Here is a 24,886-nt window from a genome sequence, read left to right on the forward strand (position 1 = left end):
CTCATTCCCACTCTGGGTCAAGCAAGCTTTCGTAATTTTCCACGCTGTTCAAAATGATAAAGAGAACGGTTCAAGCACATTTTTTTTACGTTTCAGTTCTTCAAAGAACACTTTTGCGGACATTTAAACGTTGGCGTCAGTAGAGGCCAGTGTGCTACTTCTAGTCAGTGACAGCAAATCACTTCATTTTAAAGGTGTGAGTCTGAACGCCACAGGATGCTGTAGATTTAAGTTGCTGTTAGCTTAATTTCTCTACTGAATGTGCTTCAGAATTATGAATCTGTTTTAAAATACATGTGTATTACATGAATGACGGTGCATCAGATCGGCTCAATTTATCCAGGTGGATGTGTGTAGGTATCAAGTTATACAGTGTGTTTATGCAAACATACACCTGATACCCTTGCTGGCTTTTCCAATGCGCACTCGGGTTTCATTAGTACCAGGTGTGTGCTTCTCTCACACAACGGGGGTACAGATACACAAAAGCCATTGACCCTGTTACCATAGTGGCCTGACTCTACAGAGGGAGTTCAGTTTCTCTCCCCCACTGGAGAAGAAGGCAAAGGACGACCCAGGACATCGTCCATTTTTGTGATGGAAATATACTGATGATATAAAAACTGCTGGATCAGACTCAGAAAACTGATAGAAGTCTGCTAGAGGTAAGAGATAGCACGATATGATAAATTCTTAGGTTGGTAAATGGACAATTTACCCTGGACTTTAATACATGGGTAGTTCCCCTCTTTTCTTTTGTGTTTCAGTATGGCTGAGGCCGGTGTAGGCCTACGTGTTCCTATGGACCAGGTGAAGATGAGCGCCATCTCTGATGAGAGAGTGGACTTCATTAGGGAACAGGCGTTCACCATTCTACGTCTCAAAACAGACAAATGGAACCGTTTTATTGGATTGGAGGAGAATCAGAGGGCTCTGCTTGACTTCCTGGACCAGGGCTCGCGAGAGTATCTCATTTTGTTTGTGGGACCAGGAGGAACTCTTCATACAGGAGATGAACATGTGAGTAGGGGAGAGCCGGGCACAACATAAACGCTCTTTGACTTTCTCAGTTTGTGTAAACCTACTTAAGAGTATTTATTTTCTCCCACATTAATTTCACACGGCTAATACAATTGTGTGGTTTTGTTTCATTAATACAGTGTATACTTTTTTCTTTATTTTTCCCGAAAGAATGAAAGTGAAATGTGACAACATGCCCCATAGGTTGGGCACATTGTAACATGTGACAGCTTAAAATGTTATCTGATCTTATCAAAAAATATACAAGACAAACTAAAATATGTTCTCAATAAAATAGAATTATTAACTTTTCCATATAAAATAATGGCATTTTTTAATAATTAGAAATAAACACATTTTTGAGTTTGACAACGAACATACTGGAAAATACAAAACATAATAATAATTCATCATTTCTGAACACTGATTCTCAGTCTTTATTTACCTCTTTTCATGTTTTCTCAATAGAATTCATAAAAGTTGTTAATGTGAATTATATCGCTAACATCACAGAATAGCATAGTTCTGATGCCCCACCCGCGCAACTGGTATTTAAACCCTGCTAGTGTCTTCTGCTAGTTAGCGAAGTATTAAAGAACTATATCAACTGTTAAATAACAGATTGGAGGTTAAAATAATATCAGATTTGTCTAATTTTAAATAAACACAAAAAACTGAGATAAAGATTTCTGAATTTTGGCACCATTTTTTTCTCTATACAGTGTTGATAGGGAAACTAGTAAATACACTAAGTTTTGTCATGCTAGCATGTGTGGAATTATTTAAAACAAGTGTGTTCCAACTAGCCCCAAGTTAGGTGGTGCCCCGGTCACCCCTATATCAAATACACTCATACGCACTCATCTTAAATGTTGGGACTAACAGAAAATTCACAGTCTGCTTTGCTGTGTTCTTGCTGCTTTGCTGTGTGTTGGAAGGCCATGTAGCATGGAAGTGTCTCCCAGGTTCAATGCACTGATTTGCTTTTGGTATTCGAAATAAGTCATCACTTGTTTCGAGTGCTTTCGCTTCTGAAAGCACTACACCCGTCTTTTCCTCCCCAAAGAGCTCCTCTCCCTGGAGGACCAAGCTTTTGTGTGTTCTTAAAAAAAAGAAGGGTGTCATCTCCAAAACCACCTTTAGAACCCAGCTCTGGCTTGGAGAGGTTCCAGCACAGCCCATGGACCACGCTCCTGTTCTCATCTCTCAGGTAACCAGACATTTTTCAGTCCTGTTGCACCTTTTAGAATAGAAATCATAACTCTTATTGGCTCTGAGAGCAGGTGCGAATGAAAAAAATCTACAGTCAGTGAGTGTATGTTTGCGTAGGTGTTCGTCTCAGTGCTGGGAAGTCCCCTGAATCAGTCCGCCTGGCCACGGGTGGTCGGTCAGGACATTTGCAGGCACCTTGAGCATCTGTGCAGTGAAGCAGTCACACTGAGAGGGCGAGCACAAGGGCGAACTCTACTCCCCCTGCCGCTGTGTGTGGAGAGAAAAGATGAGCACCAGCTCAGGTGTGAGCGTGTGCCTGTCAATCATTCAATCATCTTTTTCAAACATTTACCAAGTTTGTGATGTCATGTAACATTTGTGTGTCTGTGTAGATCGGATTTCTGTCTGATTGACAGGGCGTTATTGTACTCCATTGAGACCATGGTGATCCAGTGGTGTGGACTGATGGGCTCTGTGCTGCAGCGGGACTCGTCTAAGCTCCTGCACCAGGGGGACCACCCGGGCCCCACAGTCGAGCTCCGTTTCTGGACTAAACAGAAAGAAAACTTATTAGGAATCCAGAAACAGGTGGAAATGAAGTCGATTTCCGTGTGTATGCTTTTATACATGTTTTAAATGTGCTGATGTCACAGTTTAGGATTTAAGACCTTTCGTTATAGTGCTTGCAGGACAAAAATATTTTTCATTCATTATTACAGCCTATCTCATTGAGACAAACTTTATTTAAAGATTTTTTTTGTTTTGTTGTCTCCTTGGAAATCTACTGATACAAATAGTGAAAAATGTTTTTACCGTTGTCATTGTAGAAATGTATTGCATGTTACCAGGAAACCTGTTTGGTGATGCTATAGTGGTGCAGGAACTAGATTAATATATTAAAATTGGAGATGAATGGTCGGTGTTCAAAATATGAAAAAACACCAGTGATTGTATGCAATCTCTTTCTTACATTAATTGTGATTGGCTTTCAGGCTCTCTCTTCACAATAAACTTCTCGTAAACTTCACAAACTAAAGTTTACCACAAATATACATTATTCATTTACTCCCATCCGACTACTAGTATTTCCTTCTGGAAATGAGAATCAATTGTCATTTATTACAACCTAATTTTATGTTTATTTTAACGTTAAAATTGACTGAATTTAAAATGACTCCAACTCTGGTTTATTTGTGCAGCTGCAGAACCCGAAAGTTGATCAGGTGCTGGAAATTCTGCTGAGGATCAAGAGCAGTTACTATGATTCCTTTTATGGCATTATTCAAAAAGTCAACCATGGTAATCACATCTTAAATGTGTTCAGACACTCTAATTCAACTTGATTTTGATGTAAACTGCATTATATGTATGTCATTATTTGCATAATGTAGTGTGGTCTTATAGTTCAAACCTAGGCTGATAAGTGAAAGCTTGTAGGTTCAAATCCCACATTGGTCCCTCAAAGCTACTGTCTACTCATTTTTTTTTCTAGCGGTGATGGAGGCAGAAGACATAGACCTACACTTGAGGACCTTACGGCGGCCCATAGCTGCGTTCGAGGAGCGGAGCTTCACTGATCTGGAGCCTCTGATTCCCGCTCTGTTTCACACACTTGCTCTCATCTGGACACACTCTCACTTCTACTGCCGCCCAGCACGCATCGTCACGCTACTCACAGAGTTCTGCAACCTACTCATTGACAAGGTGTGTTTGTTTGCTTATGTGAATTCTTATTATCCTCTTATCTAGACTAATTTTGCATGATGCAGCGTTTATATAATGTGTGTTTGTGTACATATGTTTCTGCAGGCGTCTGTGTATCTAATTCCTGAGGAGCTCTTCAAAATGGAGTTGGAGGAGGGTATGGACCGGGTTCAGAAGGCCATCCAGGTGTTTTGGACATTCAAGCGCAGTTTCCAGCAGCACAGAGACAAACTGACACCCACTGGACCATATGGCCGGCCAGGACTTGCAGTCAAACCGTGGGACTTTCCCTCTGAGCTTGTGTTTCACCGCACTGACTGTATCATGGAGAGACTACGCATGATTGAGGTGTGTTCACACACATCCATCCCCAATGAAAAAAAGCTCAGTATATATTCTTCCGATCTTGACGGTTGCAGAAAAAAAATCCTGAAAAGTTCAAATGTTTGCCAAAAAAACATGCATGACAAGATTGTAAAATTAAACATTTCTATGTACTCCTTCACACAGAGTTTGTAATATTGTATTGTGATGATCTGTTGTTATAATATTTAGAGGTTAGGCTATAAATAAAAACATTTACGGACAAAATATTTGTTCTTGGCTTAAATAATTTTCTTTTTTTAGTGCATATCATTTAGGTCTTTGGTTGTATCAGATGTGGTAAAGTCAGTGATTAGACCATTATTACACTTTAAAAAAAATCTTGATGATGTTAGCTACTTTTTAAGCAATTTTAAATTAATTCAGTGTATGTCTTTCAGGAGTTGTTTGCCTCAGCTCTGGACTTTCTAAAGCTGGAACGGATTGAGCTGGGCGGCTCTAGAGGAAAGATTCTCAGTGATATGGTGTACAGCATGAATGACGAGTTCATGGACAGCTGGAGAACTTTGAGAGAGAGCAAATATGATCCACTTGACTACAACAACAAGGTAGATAATGTTGTGAAATATTATTACAATGTAAAATGTAAAAAAATCTATTTTAATAATATATTTTAAAATGTCATTTATTCCTGTGAATAGCTGAATAGGCAAAGCTGAATTTTCAGCATCATTACTTCAGTCTTCAGTGTCACATGATCCTTCAGAAATCATCCTAATATGCTGATTTGCTGCTCAAGATTTCTTTTTTATTATTATTATCAGTGTTGCTTAATATTTTTTGTTGAAACCATGTCACATGATACATCCAGGATTCTTTGATGAATAGAAAAGCATTTATTTGAAATAGAAATCTTTTGTTACACTATAAATCTCTTTACTGTCATTTTCAATGCGTCCTTGCTGAATAAAAGTACCAATTCCTTAAACAAGTAATAAAAACTCAGTGAGTGTTTTAGAGCAATTTTCTCACCTCATGGGATCACAACACTAAGAGATAGTAAATCTTTTCCTGGATTTTTTTTGTGCGTTCCCGAGATTAGACCTTCCTTAACATAATCCCGAAAACCCGAAGTCTCTAGGTGGTCTGGTTGAGGAGTAGATAGAAGTGCAAGATTGGTGCGCACAGACGCACAGAACAGAAATCATGAGTTAACAATCGCAATTTGTCCGGTGGAAAATTGCGCTAAAACGAAAAAAGAAAATCAAATAATCTTACTGACCCCAAACTTTTGAACAATAGTGTATGTGCTCATATTCATATACATATGTGTACAATCACACTCTCCCCTGTGTTTTCTAGGAGTTTGTTTGTGACTATAATCGATTCATGGAACAGAACAGAGATTTTGACCAGAGACTGGGAACAGTAATAAACTTGGCCTTCCAACACTCCCCAGGCTTAGAGTCTGCTTTTAAGGTATCACACACACGCACACATGCACACACACACACGCACACACACACAGCGGCTCAGTAATGAAGGAACAGACTTGCATGCAGTCTGCCAAACACAAACACAAGACTTTACTGTTTAGTCACTTAAGTGTGTTTGGGAAAATCCTCTCTTTTAGTCACTAACAGTGAAAACCTGTGTGTGTAGCTCCTACAGATCTTTGGTACTCTGTTGGAGAGGCCGAGGGTTCACCAGCTTTTTGCTCCAAACTACTCTCAGCTGCTGCTCATGTTCCAGGAGGAGGTCAACCTCTGTCAGCACATGCTGGAAACCCACAGAGAGAAGGTTTGAATGACATCATTTCAGAATGAAATTTGAGAGAATTTTACCAAATGAGTTTTAGTAGCAATTGGCGCATTTGAAGAATCTTTTTTTATTTTAAATCAGGGGTTCAGAGAGCTTTCCGATGGTTTGCCACTAGAGGGCGCTGATCTGGTGAACCCATGAACGAGTCAATAATTGTAACTGGTTTTAACTGATCTTGGGTCAATTTTATAATATAGGTTCAGTTTTAATGACTTCAATGAATTCTAATACACACGCATGTATGATATAAAAAGAAGAATGAAAGTTAATTGTTTTTCAATTGGGCTAGTTTGCCAAGGCCTGCCCAAGGGTGGGCCCAGGTATATGGGCACACTCACTTTGAATTGTGGCCCACCCAATCAGAAGTTGGTCATTTTCCAAATAGATGTATGAAATGATTTAATATACAATAATAATAATAATAATAAACATCTTATCACACTATAACTTTATATATAGTTAAAAGAATGATTAAATGCAATGGACAATTACAATTAGTTTCCTAGTTTTCCCTCTCCCTGTATAGGTGCATTTCATATACGCTTGTCAAAATGAAAAGTTTAATATGATTTGTCAGTTTCTGTTAGTCCTGCACACAATGTTATCTTTACCACTTAAGGATGTAATAGTAAGATTTGTGCGCTGGTGGAGTTGAATTTGTAAGTGGGCAAAGCAAATATCATTCAGTAAATACTTAAAAAAATCCTTAATTGGATGTCAAAATTGTACTGCTGCAAGAAACCAAGTCTGGCAATGAATTGTGCAACGACACTGGATTATGATGAGATAATCTCAGTGTTAAACTGTTGTCTCATACTAATTGTAGGAGGACATGTTTCTATGCAGGTCCCACCCTGCTTTATGAAGGCCCACACACTTGAACATTTCTGGCCTCGCCCCTGCAGTCAGTCCATACCAAAAGCATACATGTTTGGGGTGCATCCGAAATCACATACTCTCTTGAGTAGGTACTTAATTTGGATAAGTAATTACTTCACAACCTCTAAAAAAGTATGTTCTATTTAGTAGGAATGTGAGTAGTATGAGTGTAATCCAGACGTACTAGTACATTCTCCTTGTTGTCATTATCATGTGACCTACCAGCGTCAGTTGCGTCGCTTCACTGCCATTCATAAATCCTCTCCCGCTGGGATAGTAAAGTGTCCATTGTACGCACACTGAATCTCGCCGGAAGTAGAAGGTCATCCTGGTACTTTTTGCCTACTATTAAATGAGTACTGTGAATTCGGACATACGTCTTTGGTCACATACTGTTTTTCGCCCATTATATAGTAGGGAAGTATGCGAATTCGGATGCAGCCTTGATATGGACTGGATGCTTGTTGCATTCACAGCATTTTGACCAGCAGGTGTCACCACCAGCTGTCGTTTTGAACTGGTTTAGAAAATTTAGAAAATCTTTGTTTATCCCATCCCTAGATTTTAGGTCTATGTTCTCTGATATGGATTAAATATGCTTATATTTAAATAATACTTGATTATTTTAGGAATTTTCTGTTACTCTCTGTAGGTGTTACATCTTTGCGCCAGTAGGTGTCTTTCTTTATGAGTGAGTCATTGAATCATCATTCATTCAAAATAACTGATTCATTCAGGAACAAAACACCACTGTACAAAGTACATGAATATGAGGCACGCGATTGGCCAACGGTTGTTAAGCATGTAGCGTTAACATTCTAACACCGCAAAATATGATTATGCAAAAAGGCTCTTAACTTAAAGTTTCTTTGGATAAAAGCATACTCACTGACTTTTGCGCTGTTGTTTGTGTTTCTGTGCAGCTGAGGAACGGCTGTCCTGTCCTTGGTAAAAACATGCCAGCCATTGCTGGTAACCTGAAATGGTCTCAAGAACTCAGAGAACGGATCCTGTCAAACCGCAGTAACCTCTGTCAGCTTACACATATGTAAACAAGAACCCATCACACATGTACAACACTCACACAAATAAACATACATTTGCTTCTGGTGCCAACTTATGCCGTACTCTTTGTGTGTGTGTATTAGGCCATTAGACAGTCCTGAGGCACAACAGGTGTTGCAGGTGTGTGAGTGTGTATTGGAGGTTTTGGATCAAATGGATGAAGAAGTCTACACTAATTGGAGTGTTGATTTAGATGAGTTGTGCCACACACATCTGAATGAACCACTGCTGATATTGGATGAGGAGAGCAGCTTTTACAGCGTGAACTTTAACCCTACTGTAAGAAACATTCATGAACTCACATCACATATTTTCCTTTTACTTCTATTGTTCTTAAATTTGGCTAAGTAAGCTAACTAGATCTGCTTGCCAAGGCAGTATCTAGAGGCCAGAATGTCATAGAGACTGCTGATCGCTTTTAACTGCACCATCATGCAATAAAATGCAATAAAAATTAATCTATTTTCTAAATGCATGTTATAGATCTTATTGTGAATGATTCATCCATGTATTGTTTTTAATTTATAATCAAAATGTAAAAACTGAAAGATCACGACTTTAAAGGGTTAGTTCACTCAAAAATAGTGCTGTCAGATCGATTAATCGTATCTAGTGATTGTTTATATAATGATCAAAAGTTTGTTTATATGATATGTGTGTATCTATATTATTATATTTATATACATTACATATATATAAATATAATAATATATACAAACACATGTATTATGCCAGCACAAAGTTTTATGTTAAATGCGATTAATCTTGATTAATCGATTTGACAGAACTACTCAAAAATAAAAGAATTCCGGCATCAGTTACTCGCCCTCATGTCATTCCAAACACTTTTGTTCATCTTTAAAACACAAATGAACTTTTTTTTTTTTTTTTTACCTGAGAGATTTCTGTCCCTCCATTAAAAGTTCATTCCCCAAAACTTTTATTTTTAATAGACTGAATTTAGGATTTACATTATTAAAGATGACCAGGTTTGGAAGATGAAATTCTTATGGGTTTGAAATAACAAGTTGGTGAGTAAATGATGACAGAATTTTCATTATGGATGATTTAACTCTTCAGTCACCTAGCAGCCTCCTGACAATGCCTTAGGAACAACCCAGAATTTTATTCAAAACTATTTTCATTTGTGGAGCAAAAATACACAAAGTAACTGGCAATATTGCATCTTAAAGGGATAGTTCACCCAAAAATGAAAATTCTGTCAGTAATTACTCACCCTCATGTTGTTCCAACCCTGTAAGAACTTCGTTCATCTTCGGAACACAAATTAAGATATTTTTGATTAAATCTGAGAGTTGTCTAACTCCTCCATAGGCTTCTAAGGGACTGAAACTTGCTGGCCCAGAAAATGTATTAAAGACATCGTTAATATAGTCCAAGTGACTCCAGTGGCTCAATCTTAAGTTTATAAAACGACGAGAATACTTTTTGTGCGCAAAAACAAACAAAAATAATGACTTTATTCCGTAGCGCGTCTGTGTTGTACGTCACCACGTATCACACATGACCAGCGTCGGCCAATAGTGAGCCTACGTGGTGACGTGCAACACAGACGCGCTACGCTTAAACACTATGTGAACCAACTCGAGGCCCAGAGAGAAGGAAATGAATAGTGGAATAAAGTCGTTATTTTTGTTTGTTTTTGCGCACAAAAAGTATTCTCGTCGCTTTATAAACTTAAGATTGAGCCACTGGAGTCACTTGGACTATATTAACGATGTCTTTAATACATTTTCTGGGCCAGCAAGTTTCAGTCCCTTAGAAGCCTATGGAGGAGTGAGACAACTCTCAGATTTAATCAAAAATATCTTAATTTGTGTTCCGAAGATGAACGAAGGTCTTACGGGGTTGGAACAACATGAGGGTGAGTAATTACTGACAGAATTTTCATTTTTGGGTGAACTATCCCTTTAAGTTAAAGATACAACTGCAATGCAGTGGCCTTGGCTGCGTTCACCCACTTGACATTTAAAAAAGAACAAGCTAATATCAATAATTTTATAGTTATTGTCCTTTACAAATTATTTGTTATTGTAGGATGTCCCTAAATTATTGGTTATTGTAGGATGTCCCTAAACTATTGAGTGAGTTGGCTTGTTTAAGATTTAACTAACTTTTTGTCATGCAAATATTTTGTCCCCCCAAAGTAAAGCTCAGAAACGCTCAGAAACAATGCTTTCCCCATGTTTACTGCTGTGTGATGTGGTTGTTTTAGTTGACATCTGTTTTGAGGGAAGTTAAGTATCTTGGAATTCTGAAGAACCACAAAATTCCCAAGGCTGCTGTGAGTCTGTACTCTAAATGGGAAATGCTTCACATGGTGAGACTGTGTGGCCATCTGTGCCTTTATATTTGCCAAGAAAATAGCTCTGTTTATTCAGTTCTTTCAATCTTCTTTTGTCTCTCTCTCTCTCTCTCTATGTGCATGTTTAGTACACCAGTACTCTGTTCCAGATCACTCAGTGGTATAATAAACTGCAGAGCACAATCCTGGCTGTTGAGCTGCGTTTGGTAGAGTCTGAGCTGGAGGAAGTGAGGTGTACCTTAATGCCAGCGTTAAAGGAACTGCGGTGGAGTGATGAACAGCTCGCTGACTACATCAAGAGGTACCCAACTAATCTAGTGTAAAAATACACTGCCCGGCCAAAAAAAAAAGTCAATATGCTAATGCTTAAGAGTCTATGATTGGATCATTATTGCAGTGATTTTTATGTTTCTAGCATGTTATATGTTTGGCAACCGTTCTTCTAACCCTAATTGATGGAGCGTGTAGCTTTTCATTTCTTAAACAACTATGAAGACACACACATCATGGCCATATTCCTGGATATCAATGTCAAGATTCATCAAGCTCAAATTGTGAAGAATGGTTGGCTCCCTGCATGAAGAATCATTTTCACACATGAATTGGCAGCGCTTAGTAAAGACCTTAAATTCACTGAAAGTCTTTGGGATGTGCTGGAGAAGACTTTACAGAGTGCTGGACTCTTGCATTGTAAATACAAGATCTTGACCAAAAATGTATACACCTCTTGATGGAAATAACATCACAAAATTTATTTCCATCAAGAGGTGCATACATTTTTGGTCAAGATCTTGTATTTACAATGCAAGAGTCCAGCACTCTGTAAAGTCTCCTCCAGCACATCCCAAAGACTTTCAATGAATTTAAGGTATGGACACAGAGCGATTTTTGTGCTAACATTTTAAGAACATTATTAAAGACCATATAACTCTGAATGAATGTTCTATTAACATTACTGGAAGAATGTTTGTCATAACGTTAGCTTGTTCTGTGAACTTTCCCTGTTATCTAGGTAACTGATATATTCTCAAAAATGAATGTCATATAATTGGTCTATTATGTAAAGGTGCTTATGTTAACGAGTACTCTTGTGTGTGCTTGTAGCACACGTGATCTGGTGCGTGGTGTGTCGGAGCGTGTGCAGAAGAGCAAGGCTAACTTGGAGAAACTGCAGGGGCTGATGGGAGTTTTCAGTCACTCTGCCTGCATTACGCGTAGGACTAATCATCGTGGCAATTTACTCAACCTCACAGACGTAGAGGAGAACTTCAAGCGGCAGTACGCTCTCGTCGCTCGCACGGGAGAGAAGATACATGTGCTTGTGCAGGTGTTGGTTTCACTGTTTAATTCAACACAATGAAAGTTCTGAAGCATTGATTGATATAGATGGAGCAGGGACCCTGTTACACATTGCCTAAAATAACATACATTTGCAACCACATTAAATTACTTATATACTTTATATTCTGAGTGGGTGATTTGACCAAAATCTTCACAATAAGAGAAATTTTATTTCATGATGATGATACATATCACAATAAAGTTCTTTGTTATTTATCTTTGTATATTAAAAAAAAAAAAAACAAGAACAAAGATGCAAATAACAAACAGCAGGACAAATACAGTATAAAGGCCATTTCACTTCACCGACAGACGGCGTTCAACGGAAACCGACACATTTGTTGGGTGTTGTCAGATCAGTATGCTACCCGTCAACATCTGTTGGCAAGAGTCACCGCTTGTTTTCACTGAACATTTTGAATCGCCGTTTGTCGGATAGTGGCATGTCTAAGAAGTGATGTACTGTAATCAGTGCAGTGTGAATTGGCCTTAAAAAATATACAAATGAGGTTTTTCAGGTACTGTAGGTCTAACGGTAGCATTCACGTAAGAAATACTACAGAGATTGAATATTCAAAAGTAAAAATATCGCACTTCATAACTCTGTTTAACATCAAGCATGTTCCGCAGTTTATTTTTTCATTCATGAATGCAAACTTTATCGCAAAAAAAATCTCAGCATACACAAAATAGCAAAATATCTAATGATAGACACTTTATCATCACCACGATATATATATCTTCATACTGCCCAGCTCTACTTTATATATAAGCCATTAAAATAATCATTATTGACGTGCAGTCATATACTTGTCAATTTTTATTTTACCTAATGAATTTTTAATTTGGCTTTACTTCAACGTAGCTTAATATTATATTGTATTTTCATTTAATACTTATGTTTTTTGTCTTCACAAAAATCTTAAATATTTTCAAAAATTGTATTTATTTATTATTTTTAGAATTGTAGTTTATCTATTCTAGTGTAATCATATTTCTAGTGGATTCTCATGTGATTTCTTTCTTGTTCAGGAGAATGCTGAGCTGCTTGGTGCTGATTTGGACTCAGATGCTTGGCAGTCCTACACAGAACATGTGGACAGAAACATTCTTACTGGGTTCTGCAGTGCTGTTCGATGTTCCCTGCAGTACTTAGTTGAGAACACGGACCCGGCGCTTCACATTGATCCTCTGTTCGAAGTTCAGCTGACCTTGACCTCTGACATGACCTTTTACCCCTCACTCAACCTCTCCAAGAAGGGCAACTTCTATGATATCATTGACCAGATGGTGTCAGATATTTTTAAAATGGCTTCTTTCATGAAAAGAGTGGCCAAGAGCAAACAATCTGAGACTTACAAGGTGTGTAACAACTGTGTATATCCGTATGCATGTCTTGCACATCTGTTCATGTTCACAGTGTATGAACTATAGATCATTTTTGCTTAATGGTTGTTAAAGCTCATCAGAGAATGATTGGAAATGTATTTTTCTCATGCAAGCCTGCCACCTGATCTAAATGAGTAGTGCTTTCTGGAAAGATTTAGAACTATTCTTCACGACACGACGAGTCTGACTGTGTGTTATTCCCTAGGCGGATGTAGATCAGATACCTGAGCTAGTGGAGTTAGCTCAGCTTGTGCGACACCGTGCACGTGGGGCCATTGCTAAGGTCAAAGAATTCCAACATTCCTTCGATTCCTATCGTTACCTCTGGACTGGAGACAGGGTGGAGTTTATGAGGCAGTTTCTGCTCTATGGACACGCCCTCTCAGCCGAGGAGGCGGAGCTTTATGCAGATTATGAACTGCCCAAGAATCCACCCAAACTGCAAAACTTCAGAGAGCAGGTATCTGTCATTCATGGAGTGAGGATTGAAATACACAATATTTTGTGTTATTTAAATATATGATATAATTATGGAAGTGTCGTCTTAGATTAAAAAAAAAAATTCTGTAATTGCGACTATTTCTCGTTAATGCTATCTCACAACTGAAACTTTATACCTCACAGTAAAAAACATGACTTTATCTTAAGCAGTATCTTTCAATTACTTTGGCGGAAATGGGAAAAGACCCTTTTCTTTCTCTCTCTCACTTGTTTCTCTTTAGATCAGTGAGTTTGAGGAACTTTACGAGAAGGTGCGCGTATTAGAGGAGAAGAGAGTATTCTGTGGCTGGTGTCAGGTGGACATAAAACCTTTTAAAATATCGCTGATGAACATCATTAAAAAATGGAGCTGGATGTTTAAGGAACACTTACTGAACCATGTTAATGCCAGGTAATATTTATTTATATATAAATTCACTTTTTCCCATAAGAACCTCCCCAATAAATCATACTAGTGCAAAGCATTAGTACAGAGCCCCGCTCATGGCATACAAGAAAAAAAAGTAAATCGTGTGCACGATTTTTCCTGCATGTCATGTGCGGGGCTCCGTACATTAGAAATGTTTCAGCTACAACAATTATAATGATGCAGTGACCAATCACATCTTTCTCTGTCTCAGTGTGCAAGAGTTAGGATCATTTATTGAGGATACAGAGATTGGGTTAGCAAAGACTGTAACCGATGGGGATTATGGCAAACTGGTGGACATCATGGGCCACTTGATGGCCATCAGAGACCGCCAGCTGAGTACAGAGCAGCATTTCAAACCTCTCAAAGCTACCTCGAACCTGCTCAAAACCTACAACCAGCAGCTTCCTGAGCATGTTTACATACTGTTGGAGGTAACTTCACCTACATGCATCTGATTCTGCTGCTTTACTAGACACACTACCACCTCACATGCCCATGTGTATTCACAGTCCCTGCCGGAGAAATGGAAGAATCTTAAGAAGGTAGCATTTACAGTAAAACATGAGGTTGCTCCTCTCCAGTCCAATGAAGTTGCTGTCATCCGCAGGAAGTGTGTTCGGTTTGAGGTGAGGGGCTGAAAAAACTGTAAAGAGAAAATTACTCTAAGTCATCAGCTTTTTAAGCTTGCATTAATTAGACCTGTTTTGGTGACACATTTGGTTTTCTGTAATGTATAACATTTTGCAAATACTGTTGATTTAAATTAGTTACTAAGTTAAAGGGATAGTTTAACTTTTTTTAGAAGTTGTCATGAACTGCTCGAAGACGCAAGGGTTGAGGATCCAAATGCAGTAGTTTATTTTAAAGGGTAATCTGAAAACGTAATCCAAAAAACAGGCAAAGGTCAAAACACAGGCAAAGGGGTCCAGGGTAGAGCGCTGCGCGGGACTGTTTTCTTCATCCCGCTCCCGCCCGCGCCCGCCGAATTTCTGACCATTACCGCCCGCTCCCGCAACGTATGTGTTACATTCCCGCCCGCTCCCGCAATATGTATGTCCACTCCCGCCCGCACCCGCAAAACTCTGTGAATTTATTCCCGCACAATAATAGAGATGCATTGATTTTGTGTCTTCTCCCGTCCCGCAGGAAAAAACACGTATTTGTATTGCTATTATTAAAGAGATTCATAGTTTCGTTTCCCTGGCTGGCATGTATTCTGGACACATACACACAGGACAATGGAGGAAATCGAGTGTATGCTGTTTTTGGATGGTTTTGTTTTCGTTTTTTGCTGTTTTTTGCTGATACTCCGTCTTGCGTGTGCAATGATGACGCAGTGAATAGTGATGATTCTCTCTGAACAATCAGCAATCTGCCGTGTTTTCACGTCACATTTTAGTATCGCCTCAGCTCGCCCAGAACCTCGCCAGAGGTGGTACGAAAAAAAGTACCTGGAAGCAGATACAGTTACAACTTTTACACAGTGGAAAACCAAACAAAGGCGAGTCGAGCCGAGCCGAGCCGAGCCGGTTACTGTGTAGTGGAAAAGCGCCATTATTGACATCTCCATCATGTCGCTAGGCTATCTCCCGATACCGCAGTGTTTTTTTTAGCCGCCCATTCCCGCCCGCAGCAAAGTTCAAACCGCCCACTCCCGCGAGATTTGCGTTGGGTCCCGCGGGACCCGGCGGGACTCAATCCCAATGCAGCCCTCTAGTCCAGGGCAGAGGCAAAACAGAGAAATCCAAAGGAAACGGGCATAAAATCAAAAACCATGAACTTGAGAAACTAAAGACAGAGCGATCAGAAATGCATTGCTGACACATACAAGACTTTGCAAAGAGTGACTGAGGGTACGTTTACACGAAAACGATATGCTTAAAACGGAGAAGTTTTGCCTTTGAGTTTTCCGCGTACAGACGACTCCATTGTCAAAATTATCCCCATTCACACAGATCCGCGAAAACGACTAAAAACCCTGTATTCTGCTGCCAGGCCATTTAGATGGCGATGAAACACTATAGACTGAACACGTAATACGCATGTGCACGACATCATCGTCTTCAGAGATTTGCATTTTTGTTGTTTACACGGAGAACGTTTTTAAAAGTTTGCGTTTTCAGGCACCCAAAATGGCGTTGTTGTGTAAACGAACAGCCAAAACGCCTACATTTTTTTACGTTTTTAGTTGAAAACGGTGTTGTGTAAGCATACCCTGAGAGATACATGACTTTTAAGGCTGAGGTAATGATTTAATGAGACAGCTGAATATAATCAGCGATGATGAGTGCCCTCTGGTGGCTATAAAGACAAGGTTTTTGTGGTGGGATGAGTGAATAGTTTTTGTCCAAGACAGCAGAAAAAAATCCTTGTTGTTGACAACTTTTGAATATAGAGGGGTGGAGATGTTGTTGAGCATTTATGGTTTGTTTCCTAGGTTAAACAGCATGAATTCAGGGAACAATTCCGCACTGAACCCATATTCTTTATCAGCCTGGAGGAGCCATACAAACTCATCGACAAGGTGCTCTCAAAAAAACAAAAAACAAAATACTATTTTGTGTCTGAGTGAGTATGTGTATGTTTTAAAAAGGTTTTATTTTTCTGCTGAAATGTTTGTTCTAGCCCAGATGGTGCTTGCTCATTAAAAAAATATATAAATGTTATACATTCTGTTTGTTTAAATGTGCTTGTATAAATTTCTTTGTTTATCTGCATTTCTGTGTAGACAAATCGTGCGGTGGCTCATTTGGAGAGTGAGATGTCTAAGCTTCAACAAACAGCCAATCTGTTCGAGGTCAGTTTCCCTGACTACAAACAACTTCGACAGTGTCGGTCAGACATCATCCTGGTTAAAGCAGTCTGGGATATGGTTATGTTTGTCAAGGTAATCTTTACTACACACAAGATCTACAGCACAAAGTACTTCCAATAACCCACTTACACAGATTACACACGTACAGAAAAAGTCATTTAAAGTCTTTGTTGAACTTTCCAAAATGTTAACCCAATATTCTCCTCTGGTTGGCATCCTCTTGGGAATGATGGGTAATGTAGTCCTGCATCTCAGACTGGACTAAGACTCCATGGAAGGAGATCAATGTGGAACAGATGGATATGGAGCTCAGAAGGTTTGCTAAGGTACAGTTTACATCCTAAAGTTTTGTCTGTCTTCAACTTTCACCATGTGCAAAAAATGAGAACAGAACCAGTGGTTGGACAAGGTGTATGACAAATTACTGTATCTAAACATATACAAAAATAAGTACAAAAGCTCTGAATATGTATCCAGAAGTTTAATTTATCTAGATTATAAATTAAATGGGGCCTTATGTATGTTTATTGTCACTTTGTGATGAATTGTCATAGAATAACAGTGTCTGTGAATATGCAGGAGATGAAGACTCTGGATAAAGATGTTCGTGCGTGGGACGTCTACAACGGCCTGGAATCCATTGTTAAGAATTTGTTGACATCACTGAGAGCTGTCAATGAACTTCAAAACTCTGCTGTCAGAGAGAGACACTGGCAACAGCTCATGCACACAACGGGGGTAACAAACACAAACCAGCATAGCATAACCATTGGATCGAAAACATATTAATGCCTAATAGATAACAGTTGAGTGATAAATATCATGTGAGTAATAGAGAGAGGAACTAACCTCCCTTCTTGTCCCTGTAGGTGAGTTTTGTGATGGATGAGAACACCACACTTGGTGATCTCTTAGAGCTGCAGCTCCACCGTGTGGAGGAAGAAGTGAAGAACATTGTGGACAAAGCAGTCAAAGAGATGGGAATTGAGAAGGTAGAGAGATTTAAAGCATTTCTTAGAAACTCTGAGGCATTTCAGGGCACAATAAAATGTATCTGTTGTGTTTACAGATTCTGGGTGAGATTCACCAGACGTGGTCCATGATGTCTCTGTCGTATGAGACGCACACAAGTACCGGAACACCCCTGCTCAAAGCTAATGAGAACCTGATTGAAACCCTGGAGGACAACCAGGTAACTTCCTGTATCAGTCAACTGGGTTTAGCTGAAATCAGTTTCAATCAGTTCAGCTTAAATCAACATTCACTTAACTTTGTTCAGTTTAGTTTGGTTTTGATCAGTGTAGATCAGTCTAAATTCTGATCAGATCAGTTTGGTTCTATTTTGATCTGATCTTTTAGTTCGATTTAGTTCAATTAAATTCTTTTAGTTCAATTCTGATCAGTTTAGTTCAGTTGAGTTCAGTTTCAGTCAAATCAGATCAATTTAGTTTTGTTTTGATCTGATCTGAATTGATTGTTTCAGTTAAGTTAAGTTCAGTTCGGTTTGGTTAATTTCAAATTCCATTTAGATCAGACCAATTTCGTTTGGTTATGATCAGATCGGCTCATAATTGATCTGATATCTTCAGATCAGTTTAGTTCTGATCAGTCCAAATCTGTCCTAATCCAAATCAGTTCAATTTGGTGCGGTTCTGAACAGTTCAGTTCTGATCAGTTTAGTTCAGGTCAGTTCCAATCAGCTCAGTTTGGTGTGGTTATGATCCATTAATATTAGATTAGATCAGGTCAATTCAGTTCAATTCGTTTTGTATATGTGTGATACTCAGGTTCAGTTGCAGAATATTCTCATGAGTAAGTATGTGGAGTATTTCATGGTCGAGGTGAGTGGCTGGCAGCGGAAGCTGGTGGTGGCTGATCTGGTCATTGGTACGTGGTTGGCGGTTCAGCGCACATGGGCTCACCTCCAAAGTATTTTCACCAACTCTGAGGACATCCGGAACCAGCTGGCCCATGACGCAGAGCGGTTTCAGGGCATCCACCAGGACTTCCAGGTATTGTGACAGACTCTGCATGAGTTGCCAGCAAGATCAGAAATGTATTAACACAAAACCTTGTTTCAGGGTTTAATGATCACTGTTGTGGAGACCAATAATGTGATAAAAGTCACTAACCAGCCAGGCTTCTTGGAGCAACTTGAGACTCTTCAGCAAAGGTAACTTTTGGATGCTTTGTCATTGCAAATCACTGTCTATGTGAACGCATTTCAATACTCCACCATAATAGAATATTGTAAAACATGAATAATTGTATTTGTGTATGTCTGTGTATTGCAGACTGTCTGTGTGTGAGAAGGCTCTGGCTGAGTATTTGGAGACAAAGCGTTTGACATTTCCACGCTTTTACTTTGTCTCGGCTAGTGACTTGCTGGAAATAGTTTCTAAGGGAACTCAGCCTAGACAGGTTGCTGCTATACTAACACACCACAAAGTTAAAAAATGAAAGGCAAAAAGTCCACTTTGTGTTTATCTGCAAAAGAATGTGTGTTGTAATGCATTTGTGTGTAAATGTGTGTATAATGCACAGGTGACACGACACCTGCTGAAGCTTTTTGACAATCTGGCTGACCTCTGCTTCAAAGAGGATGATGATGGAGCCACTGATCCCAAAACAACTGTTGCCTTGGGAATGTACAGTAGAGAGGGAGAATATGTGCCCTTCTCACAGCCCTGTGTGTGTGAAGGACAGGTGAGACACAATGACACATACACAACAGTCCATCTTTAGATGCTGTAGTTGAAAAACATTTTGTCTGTCTATCATGTAACAGGCCGAGTGTTGGCTGAGTACTCTAGAGAAGGCCATGCGCTCCACTGTTCGCCAGGAGATCTCTGAAGCTGTGGCAGCATATGAAGACAAGCCACGAGATCAGTGGCTGTTTGACTACCCGGCACAGGTGTGTTAGTGAGTGTTTAGTTCCATTTTAGTTAAGGATTTCACTGACTTTAATGCTTTGAGATAAAGTTAAACTTGAACTCACTCACAGTAATTTGATTTAATGTTTTATCACTCTTGACCAATAGGTGGCACTGTGACCAAATTGATGTGTTGTGGTCAGAGTGAGGTGACAACGACACATGCAAAGTTTGGTGTCAATATGTCAAAGCATTGCAGAGATATAGAGTCATTTTGGCATCATGCCGGAATTTTTTTGCTGTTAAGAAGTTATAAGCAAAAATAGCCACTTTTCATATCTCCTGACCACTATCCTCAGGTCATGGTTGTCATAACACGCACCAAATTTGGACAGAATACGCTAAAGTGTTTCGGAGATATAGCCTCACATTCATTTTGGCGGGCATTTTCATTATTTTCATTATTCGAGAACGATGATCTGATTATTTTTTTGTGAAAATCAGAGCAATGGCCTATGAGGAGTTTGAAAAAGTAGTTTTTTTGGAAAATTCAAAATGGCGGAATTGAGGCTTATATCTTTATTTTACTACATGAAACATACAGCAGTATCAGTTTAGTCCAATTCCTAAACCAAGCAGATCTCGGGCCCCAAATTGACTACCATAGTAGGAAAAAAAATACTGTGGTAGTCAATGGGGCCTGAGATCTGCTTGGTTACAAACAATCTTCCAAATATCTTCCTTTGTGTACAGCAGAACAAAGACATTTATACAGGTTTGGAACAATTTGAGTGAGTAAACAATGACAGAATTTTTATTTTTGGGTGAACTATCCCTTTAAGTATTGTATTGTATTAATTATTGTAATAACCAAAAAAAAAAGATTCATTAGAAGGAATCACAACCAGAATTGAAATTCTTTATGATCCCTATCCTATTAGTTTGTAACTTTATAGACTTCATGTAGCCCCGTTCGTGTTTTATATTCCAGTTTGTTTTTTCACAGCATGAAGGTAAGATCTTGCAGATTTTTGAATGAACCACTCGTTTTAAAAATTATGACATCCGCTTTAAACATAACAATGCTCATGATAACTTTCGTTAACTCTACAATAAGTAGGTTAAAGGTTGGATAAATGAAAAACAATGTTACATGAAGGCAATAATTTAACAATTATTTAACAGATTAATTTTAAATGTGTGTGCATTTGTATATGTCTGGTTCTTAGGTCGCACTGACTGGCAGTCAAATTTGGTGGGCGATAGATGTGGGCATTGCCTTTGAGAGGGTGGAGGAAGGTTTTGAGACTGCACTGAAAGACTACAACCGAAAACAGGTAAATACAAATGTAAAAACACTAACTCATCTCACTTTATGTTGATAGCTGAGAAAATCACTGTTGTTTGTAACTGACTGTAGATCGGTCAGCTGCACTCTCTGATACACATGTTACTGGGTGACCTTACCCCTGGAGACCGACAAAAGATCATGACCATCTGCACTATTGATGTCCACGCTCGTGATGTAGTCGCTAAACTCGTATCTCAGAAGGTAATCAAACCTGCATTGAATCTATATTGTGTTGCCTAAAATAAGGGTTTAGGAAGAGGAAGTATGATGACATCATAATGACATGTGTCCTAGGTGACCAGTGGACAGGCGTTTGCGTGGCTGTCACAGTTACGGCACCGGTGGGATGAGCAGCAGAAGCACTGTTACATCAACATCTGTGACGCACAGTTTCAGTTCTCGTACGAGTATCTAGGGAATACCAACAGACTGGTCATAACACCACTCACTGACCGGTCAGTGTCACACATAATTACTGCTCAGATTTGTGCAGTGATCTTGTTACTGATGTTATGTGACTATGTTGGTCATTGTACCCGCAGATGTTACATCACTCTGACTCAGTCTTTGCACCTCACCATGAGTGGCGCCACCTCTGGTCCTGCCGGAACTGGCAAGACAGAAACCACCAAAGACCTTGGCCGATCGCTCGGCATTATGGTCTATGTGTTCAACTGCTCAGAGCAAATGGACTACAAGGTGTGCAGGTCACAACACATCAGAATTGATGTGATGAAAAACAATGTTACATGAAGGCAATAATTTAACAATTATTTAACAGATTAATTTTAAATGTGTGTGCATTTGTATATGTCTGGTTCTTAGGTCTCAGGAACACTACTGGCACACCTCTCTTTACTTTATGCATTGTTTCTTTCTCTTTCCTCCTTCCTCTTTCAGTCCATAGGTAATATCTATAAAGGTTTGGCCCAGACGGGAGTGTGGGGTTGTTTTGACGAGTTTAACAGGATCTCTGTGGAGGTTCTGTCTGTGGTTGCTGTGCAGGTGAAAACCATTCAGGATGCAGTTCGCAACAAGAAACAGAGGTCAGCTCCATCTCACTCCATTTCGGCTCATTTCACACCATACAGTACTATCAAATCCTATCATTTCCTGTTCCATAATGTTGTTCTATCACATCTTTTTCCCCACCCTCTATTCCATCTTGCCCTATCCTCTTGTATCCTATTCTATTGTTTTCCATACAATTTCATACAAATTTCATCTTACACTATTCCATACAATCCAATTGTGTCTTGTTCCATCATGTTCTGTTACATTCCTTTCTTTATATTTTCTGTATCCATTCTATCCCATCTCATCATACCATATCACCCCATCCTCTCAAGTATAACTCATAACTCACACTTTTCTATCCTATTCCATGCCACCCCTTTCCTTTCCATTCTATCTCATAACATGTCAAGCCATCCCATTCTATCCCATCTCTTACCCCTTCATTCCATTGTGTATTAGGTTCCACTTCCTGGGGGAGGAGATTGAGTTAAGGCAAACAGTTGGGATCTTCATCACCCTGAACCCTGGATATGCAGGGAGGACTGAACTACCAGAAAACCTTAAAGCACTTTTCAGGTTTAGGCTCTGGTTATGCTATTGAATGGAATGAAATGGACAATAATATTGGATTTTTAGATGTTTATATGGGAAAAATAGACATGGTGTCCACTGAACATTCTTATATACTTATATTCTTATAACTCTTATCTCCGTGTGTCAGGCCATGTGCGATGGTGATTCCTGATTATGAGTTAATCTGTGAGATCATGTTGGTGGCTGAAGGTTTTATAGAAGCACGTCTGCTCGCACGCAAGTTCATCAGCCTCTATACACTTTGCAAAGAGCTGCTCTCCAAACAGGTACACACACATTGATACATAAACACACTTAATGCTTTTTTTTTTATCCACTGTATTGGGTGATCTTTCAAACAAGATCATTATTTTTTGTAGGATCATTATGACTGGGGCTTGAGGGCCATAAAGTCAGTCTTGGTTGTTGCTGGGTCACTGAAGAGGGAGGAGAGGAGCCGCCCTGAAGAGCAGGTGCTCATGGGAATTGTTGTTTAGAAGTGATGCATTTTTCTTTGTTGCTTTATATTTAAAACATATTCAGAAATGTTTATTTTGTAATGTGGTGTATGTGTGTTTTTCAGGTGCTGATGCGTGCTCTGCGAGACTTTAACCTGCCAAAGGTTGTGACGAGCGATGTGCCAATATTTTTGGGACTTATAAGTGATCTCTTTCCTCTTCTGGATATCCCACGCAAGAGAGACAATGAGCTTGAGCAGAACGTACGCCAGTCGGTCGCTGAACTCCACCTGCAGCCAGAGGAGAACTTCATACTCAAGGTCTGTCTGTCGTATGTGAGAAATTTTCAAATGTTTTACATTTCATGGTTTTGCATGTACAGTAGATCTCCATTAGTTGCAAATCTTCTCCCCCTCTGTTTCTTATCACGCCTTCTGCTTTCAGGTGACCCAGCTGGAGGAGCTGTTGGCAGTGAGACACTCTGTTTTTGTAGTAGGTGGACCTGGAACAGGAAAAAGTCAGGTCAGTCCAATGAAGAAATAAAGAGGCAAAGGTTGCGATGACCTCTGAGTTTCTAACTCTTATGTATTTGTATCAGAGAGTCTATACTAGCCATCTCCATTGTATTGAGTGGGTCATGTTGCTGTTTCAGTAAACTAACCGGTATATATGGTTGAATTATGTGGTTGTTTTCGGGTCAGATTCTGAAGACACTGCATAAGACCTATTCTAACATGAAACTGAAGCCCATCTGGACTGACATCAACCCTAAAGCTGTCACCACCGATGAGCTGTTTGGCTTTCTGCACCCAGCTACACGGGAGTGGAAAGATGGTGGGTGTGTTTATGGGAGTGTGGTTTAATTCCTTTGTTTGAAGTTCATCTCTGTAGACAGCTGTCAGCTGTGGTGTGAATGTGTTTATATGCGACTGTTTGGCTAAACTTTTGAGTGTGTGTTGCGTTTGTCTATTGCTATGAGGAACCATATGTCCCATAAATATCTGATATAAACAACATGGCGGGGGCCTTTTATTCATAAAAAGGGCAAAATGTGATTTAAATTCAAATCTAAACATTTTATATAAATGGATTATATTAAATGCTACAGTTTTTGGGGTCCGTAAGATTGATTTATTTTAAAAGAAACAAATACTTTTATTCAGCAAGGATGCATTAAATTGACAAAAAGTTACAAAAAAATTATATTTAAAGTGAATGCCGTGCTTTTGTTGGAGTTCTTTTGAACTTTCTGTTCATCAAAGAAACCTGGAAAAATATAATCACATAAATGTAAAAATATTAAGCACTGCAACTGTTTTCAGCATCAGTAATAATATGAAATGTGTCTTGAGCACCAAATCAGCATATTTGAAAGATTTCTGAAGGATAATGTGACACAGAAGACTGGAGTAATGCTGCTGAAAATTCAGCATTGACTTCACAGAAATAAATGACATTTATAAACATTTTAAAACGTTAAAATAGAAAACCGTATTTTGGTATCTAATGCAGTAACATTTACACATTTTCATGTGTGGCATAAGTGTTCAGATACTTTTTTGTGCCATTTTGTGTGTATAAAAAATGCATGAAAGTGTGTTTGTGTGATCACAAATCTGTGGGTTTCAGGTCTGTTTTCATCCACTATGAGAGAACTCTCTGCCATATCTCATGATGGACCGAAGTGGATTGTTCTAGATGGAGACATCGACCCCATGTGGATTGAATCACTGAATACTGTCATGGATGATAATAAGGTTGTTTGTCCTGACTTCAGATTGCCATAAATGTGTGTACTGTGTGAT

General features: G+C 39.1%; 1 protein-coding gene across 1 annotated transcript in view; it reads left to right on the forward strand.

Annotated features, from left to right (window-relative positions):
- The first annotated feature begins 2,122 nt into the window (after positions 1–2,122).
- The window catches only part of dnah9l (dynein, axonemal, heavy polypeptide 9 like), a 44,849-nt gene continuing 22,085 nt past the window's right edge, over positions 2,123–24,886 (forward strand). Inside the window, 42 exon segments of the mRNA XM_079884428.1 lie at positions 2,123–2,230; positions 2,350–2,534; positions 2,625–2,820; positions 3,432–3,531; positions 3,725–3,936; positions 4,042–4,284; positions 4,701–4,868; positions 5,623–5,739; positions 5,923–6,060; positions 7,884–8,008; positions 8,109–8,304; positions 10,262–10,366; positions 10,480–10,652; positions 11,456–11,678; positions 12,725–13,054; positions 13,287–13,541; positions 13,804–13,973; positions 14,203–14,425; positions 14,504–14,620; positions 16,432–16,518; positions 16,723–16,881; positions 17,052–17,135; positions 17,389–17,547; positions 17,679–17,801; positions 17,879–18,001; positions 18,597–18,821; positions 18,891–18,982; positions 19,104–19,230; positions 19,354–19,515; positions 19,598–19,723; positions 20,912–21,019; positions 21,103–21,234; positions 21,328–21,488; positions 21,576–21,732; positions 21,934–22,079; positions 22,510–22,626; positions 22,772–22,910; positions 23,004–23,096; positions 23,207–23,401; positions 23,526–23,603; positions 23,783–23,915; positions 24,711–24,838. Coding sequence (XP_079740554.1) covers positions 2,201–2,230; positions 2,350–2,534; positions 2,625–2,820; positions 3,432–3,531; positions 3,725–3,936; positions 4,042–4,284; positions 4,701–4,868; positions 5,623–5,739; positions 5,923–6,060; positions 7,884–8,008; positions 8,109–8,304; positions 10,262–10,366; positions 10,480–10,652; positions 11,456–11,678; positions 12,725–13,054; positions 13,287–13,541; positions 13,804–13,973; positions 14,203–14,425; positions 14,504–14,620; positions 16,432–16,518; positions 16,723–16,881; positions 17,052–17,135; positions 17,389–17,547; positions 17,679–17,801; positions 17,879–18,001; positions 18,597–18,821; positions 18,891–18,982; positions 19,104–19,230; positions 19,354–19,515; positions 19,598–19,723; positions 20,912–21,019; positions 21,103–21,234; positions 21,328–21,488; positions 21,576–21,732; positions 21,934–22,079; positions 22,510–22,626; positions 22,772–22,910; positions 23,004–23,096; positions 23,207–23,401; positions 23,526–23,603; positions 23,783–23,915; positions 24,711–24,838 — 6,360 coding nt within the window. The 5' untranslated portion in view covers positions 2,123–2,200.

The sequence above is a fragment of the Squalius cephalus genome (genome assembly GCF_949319135.1).
Source record: "Squalius cephalus genome assembly, chromosome: 10".
NCBI lineage: Eukaryota > Metazoa > Chordata > Actinopteri > Cypriniformes > Leuciscidae > Squalius > Squalius cephalus.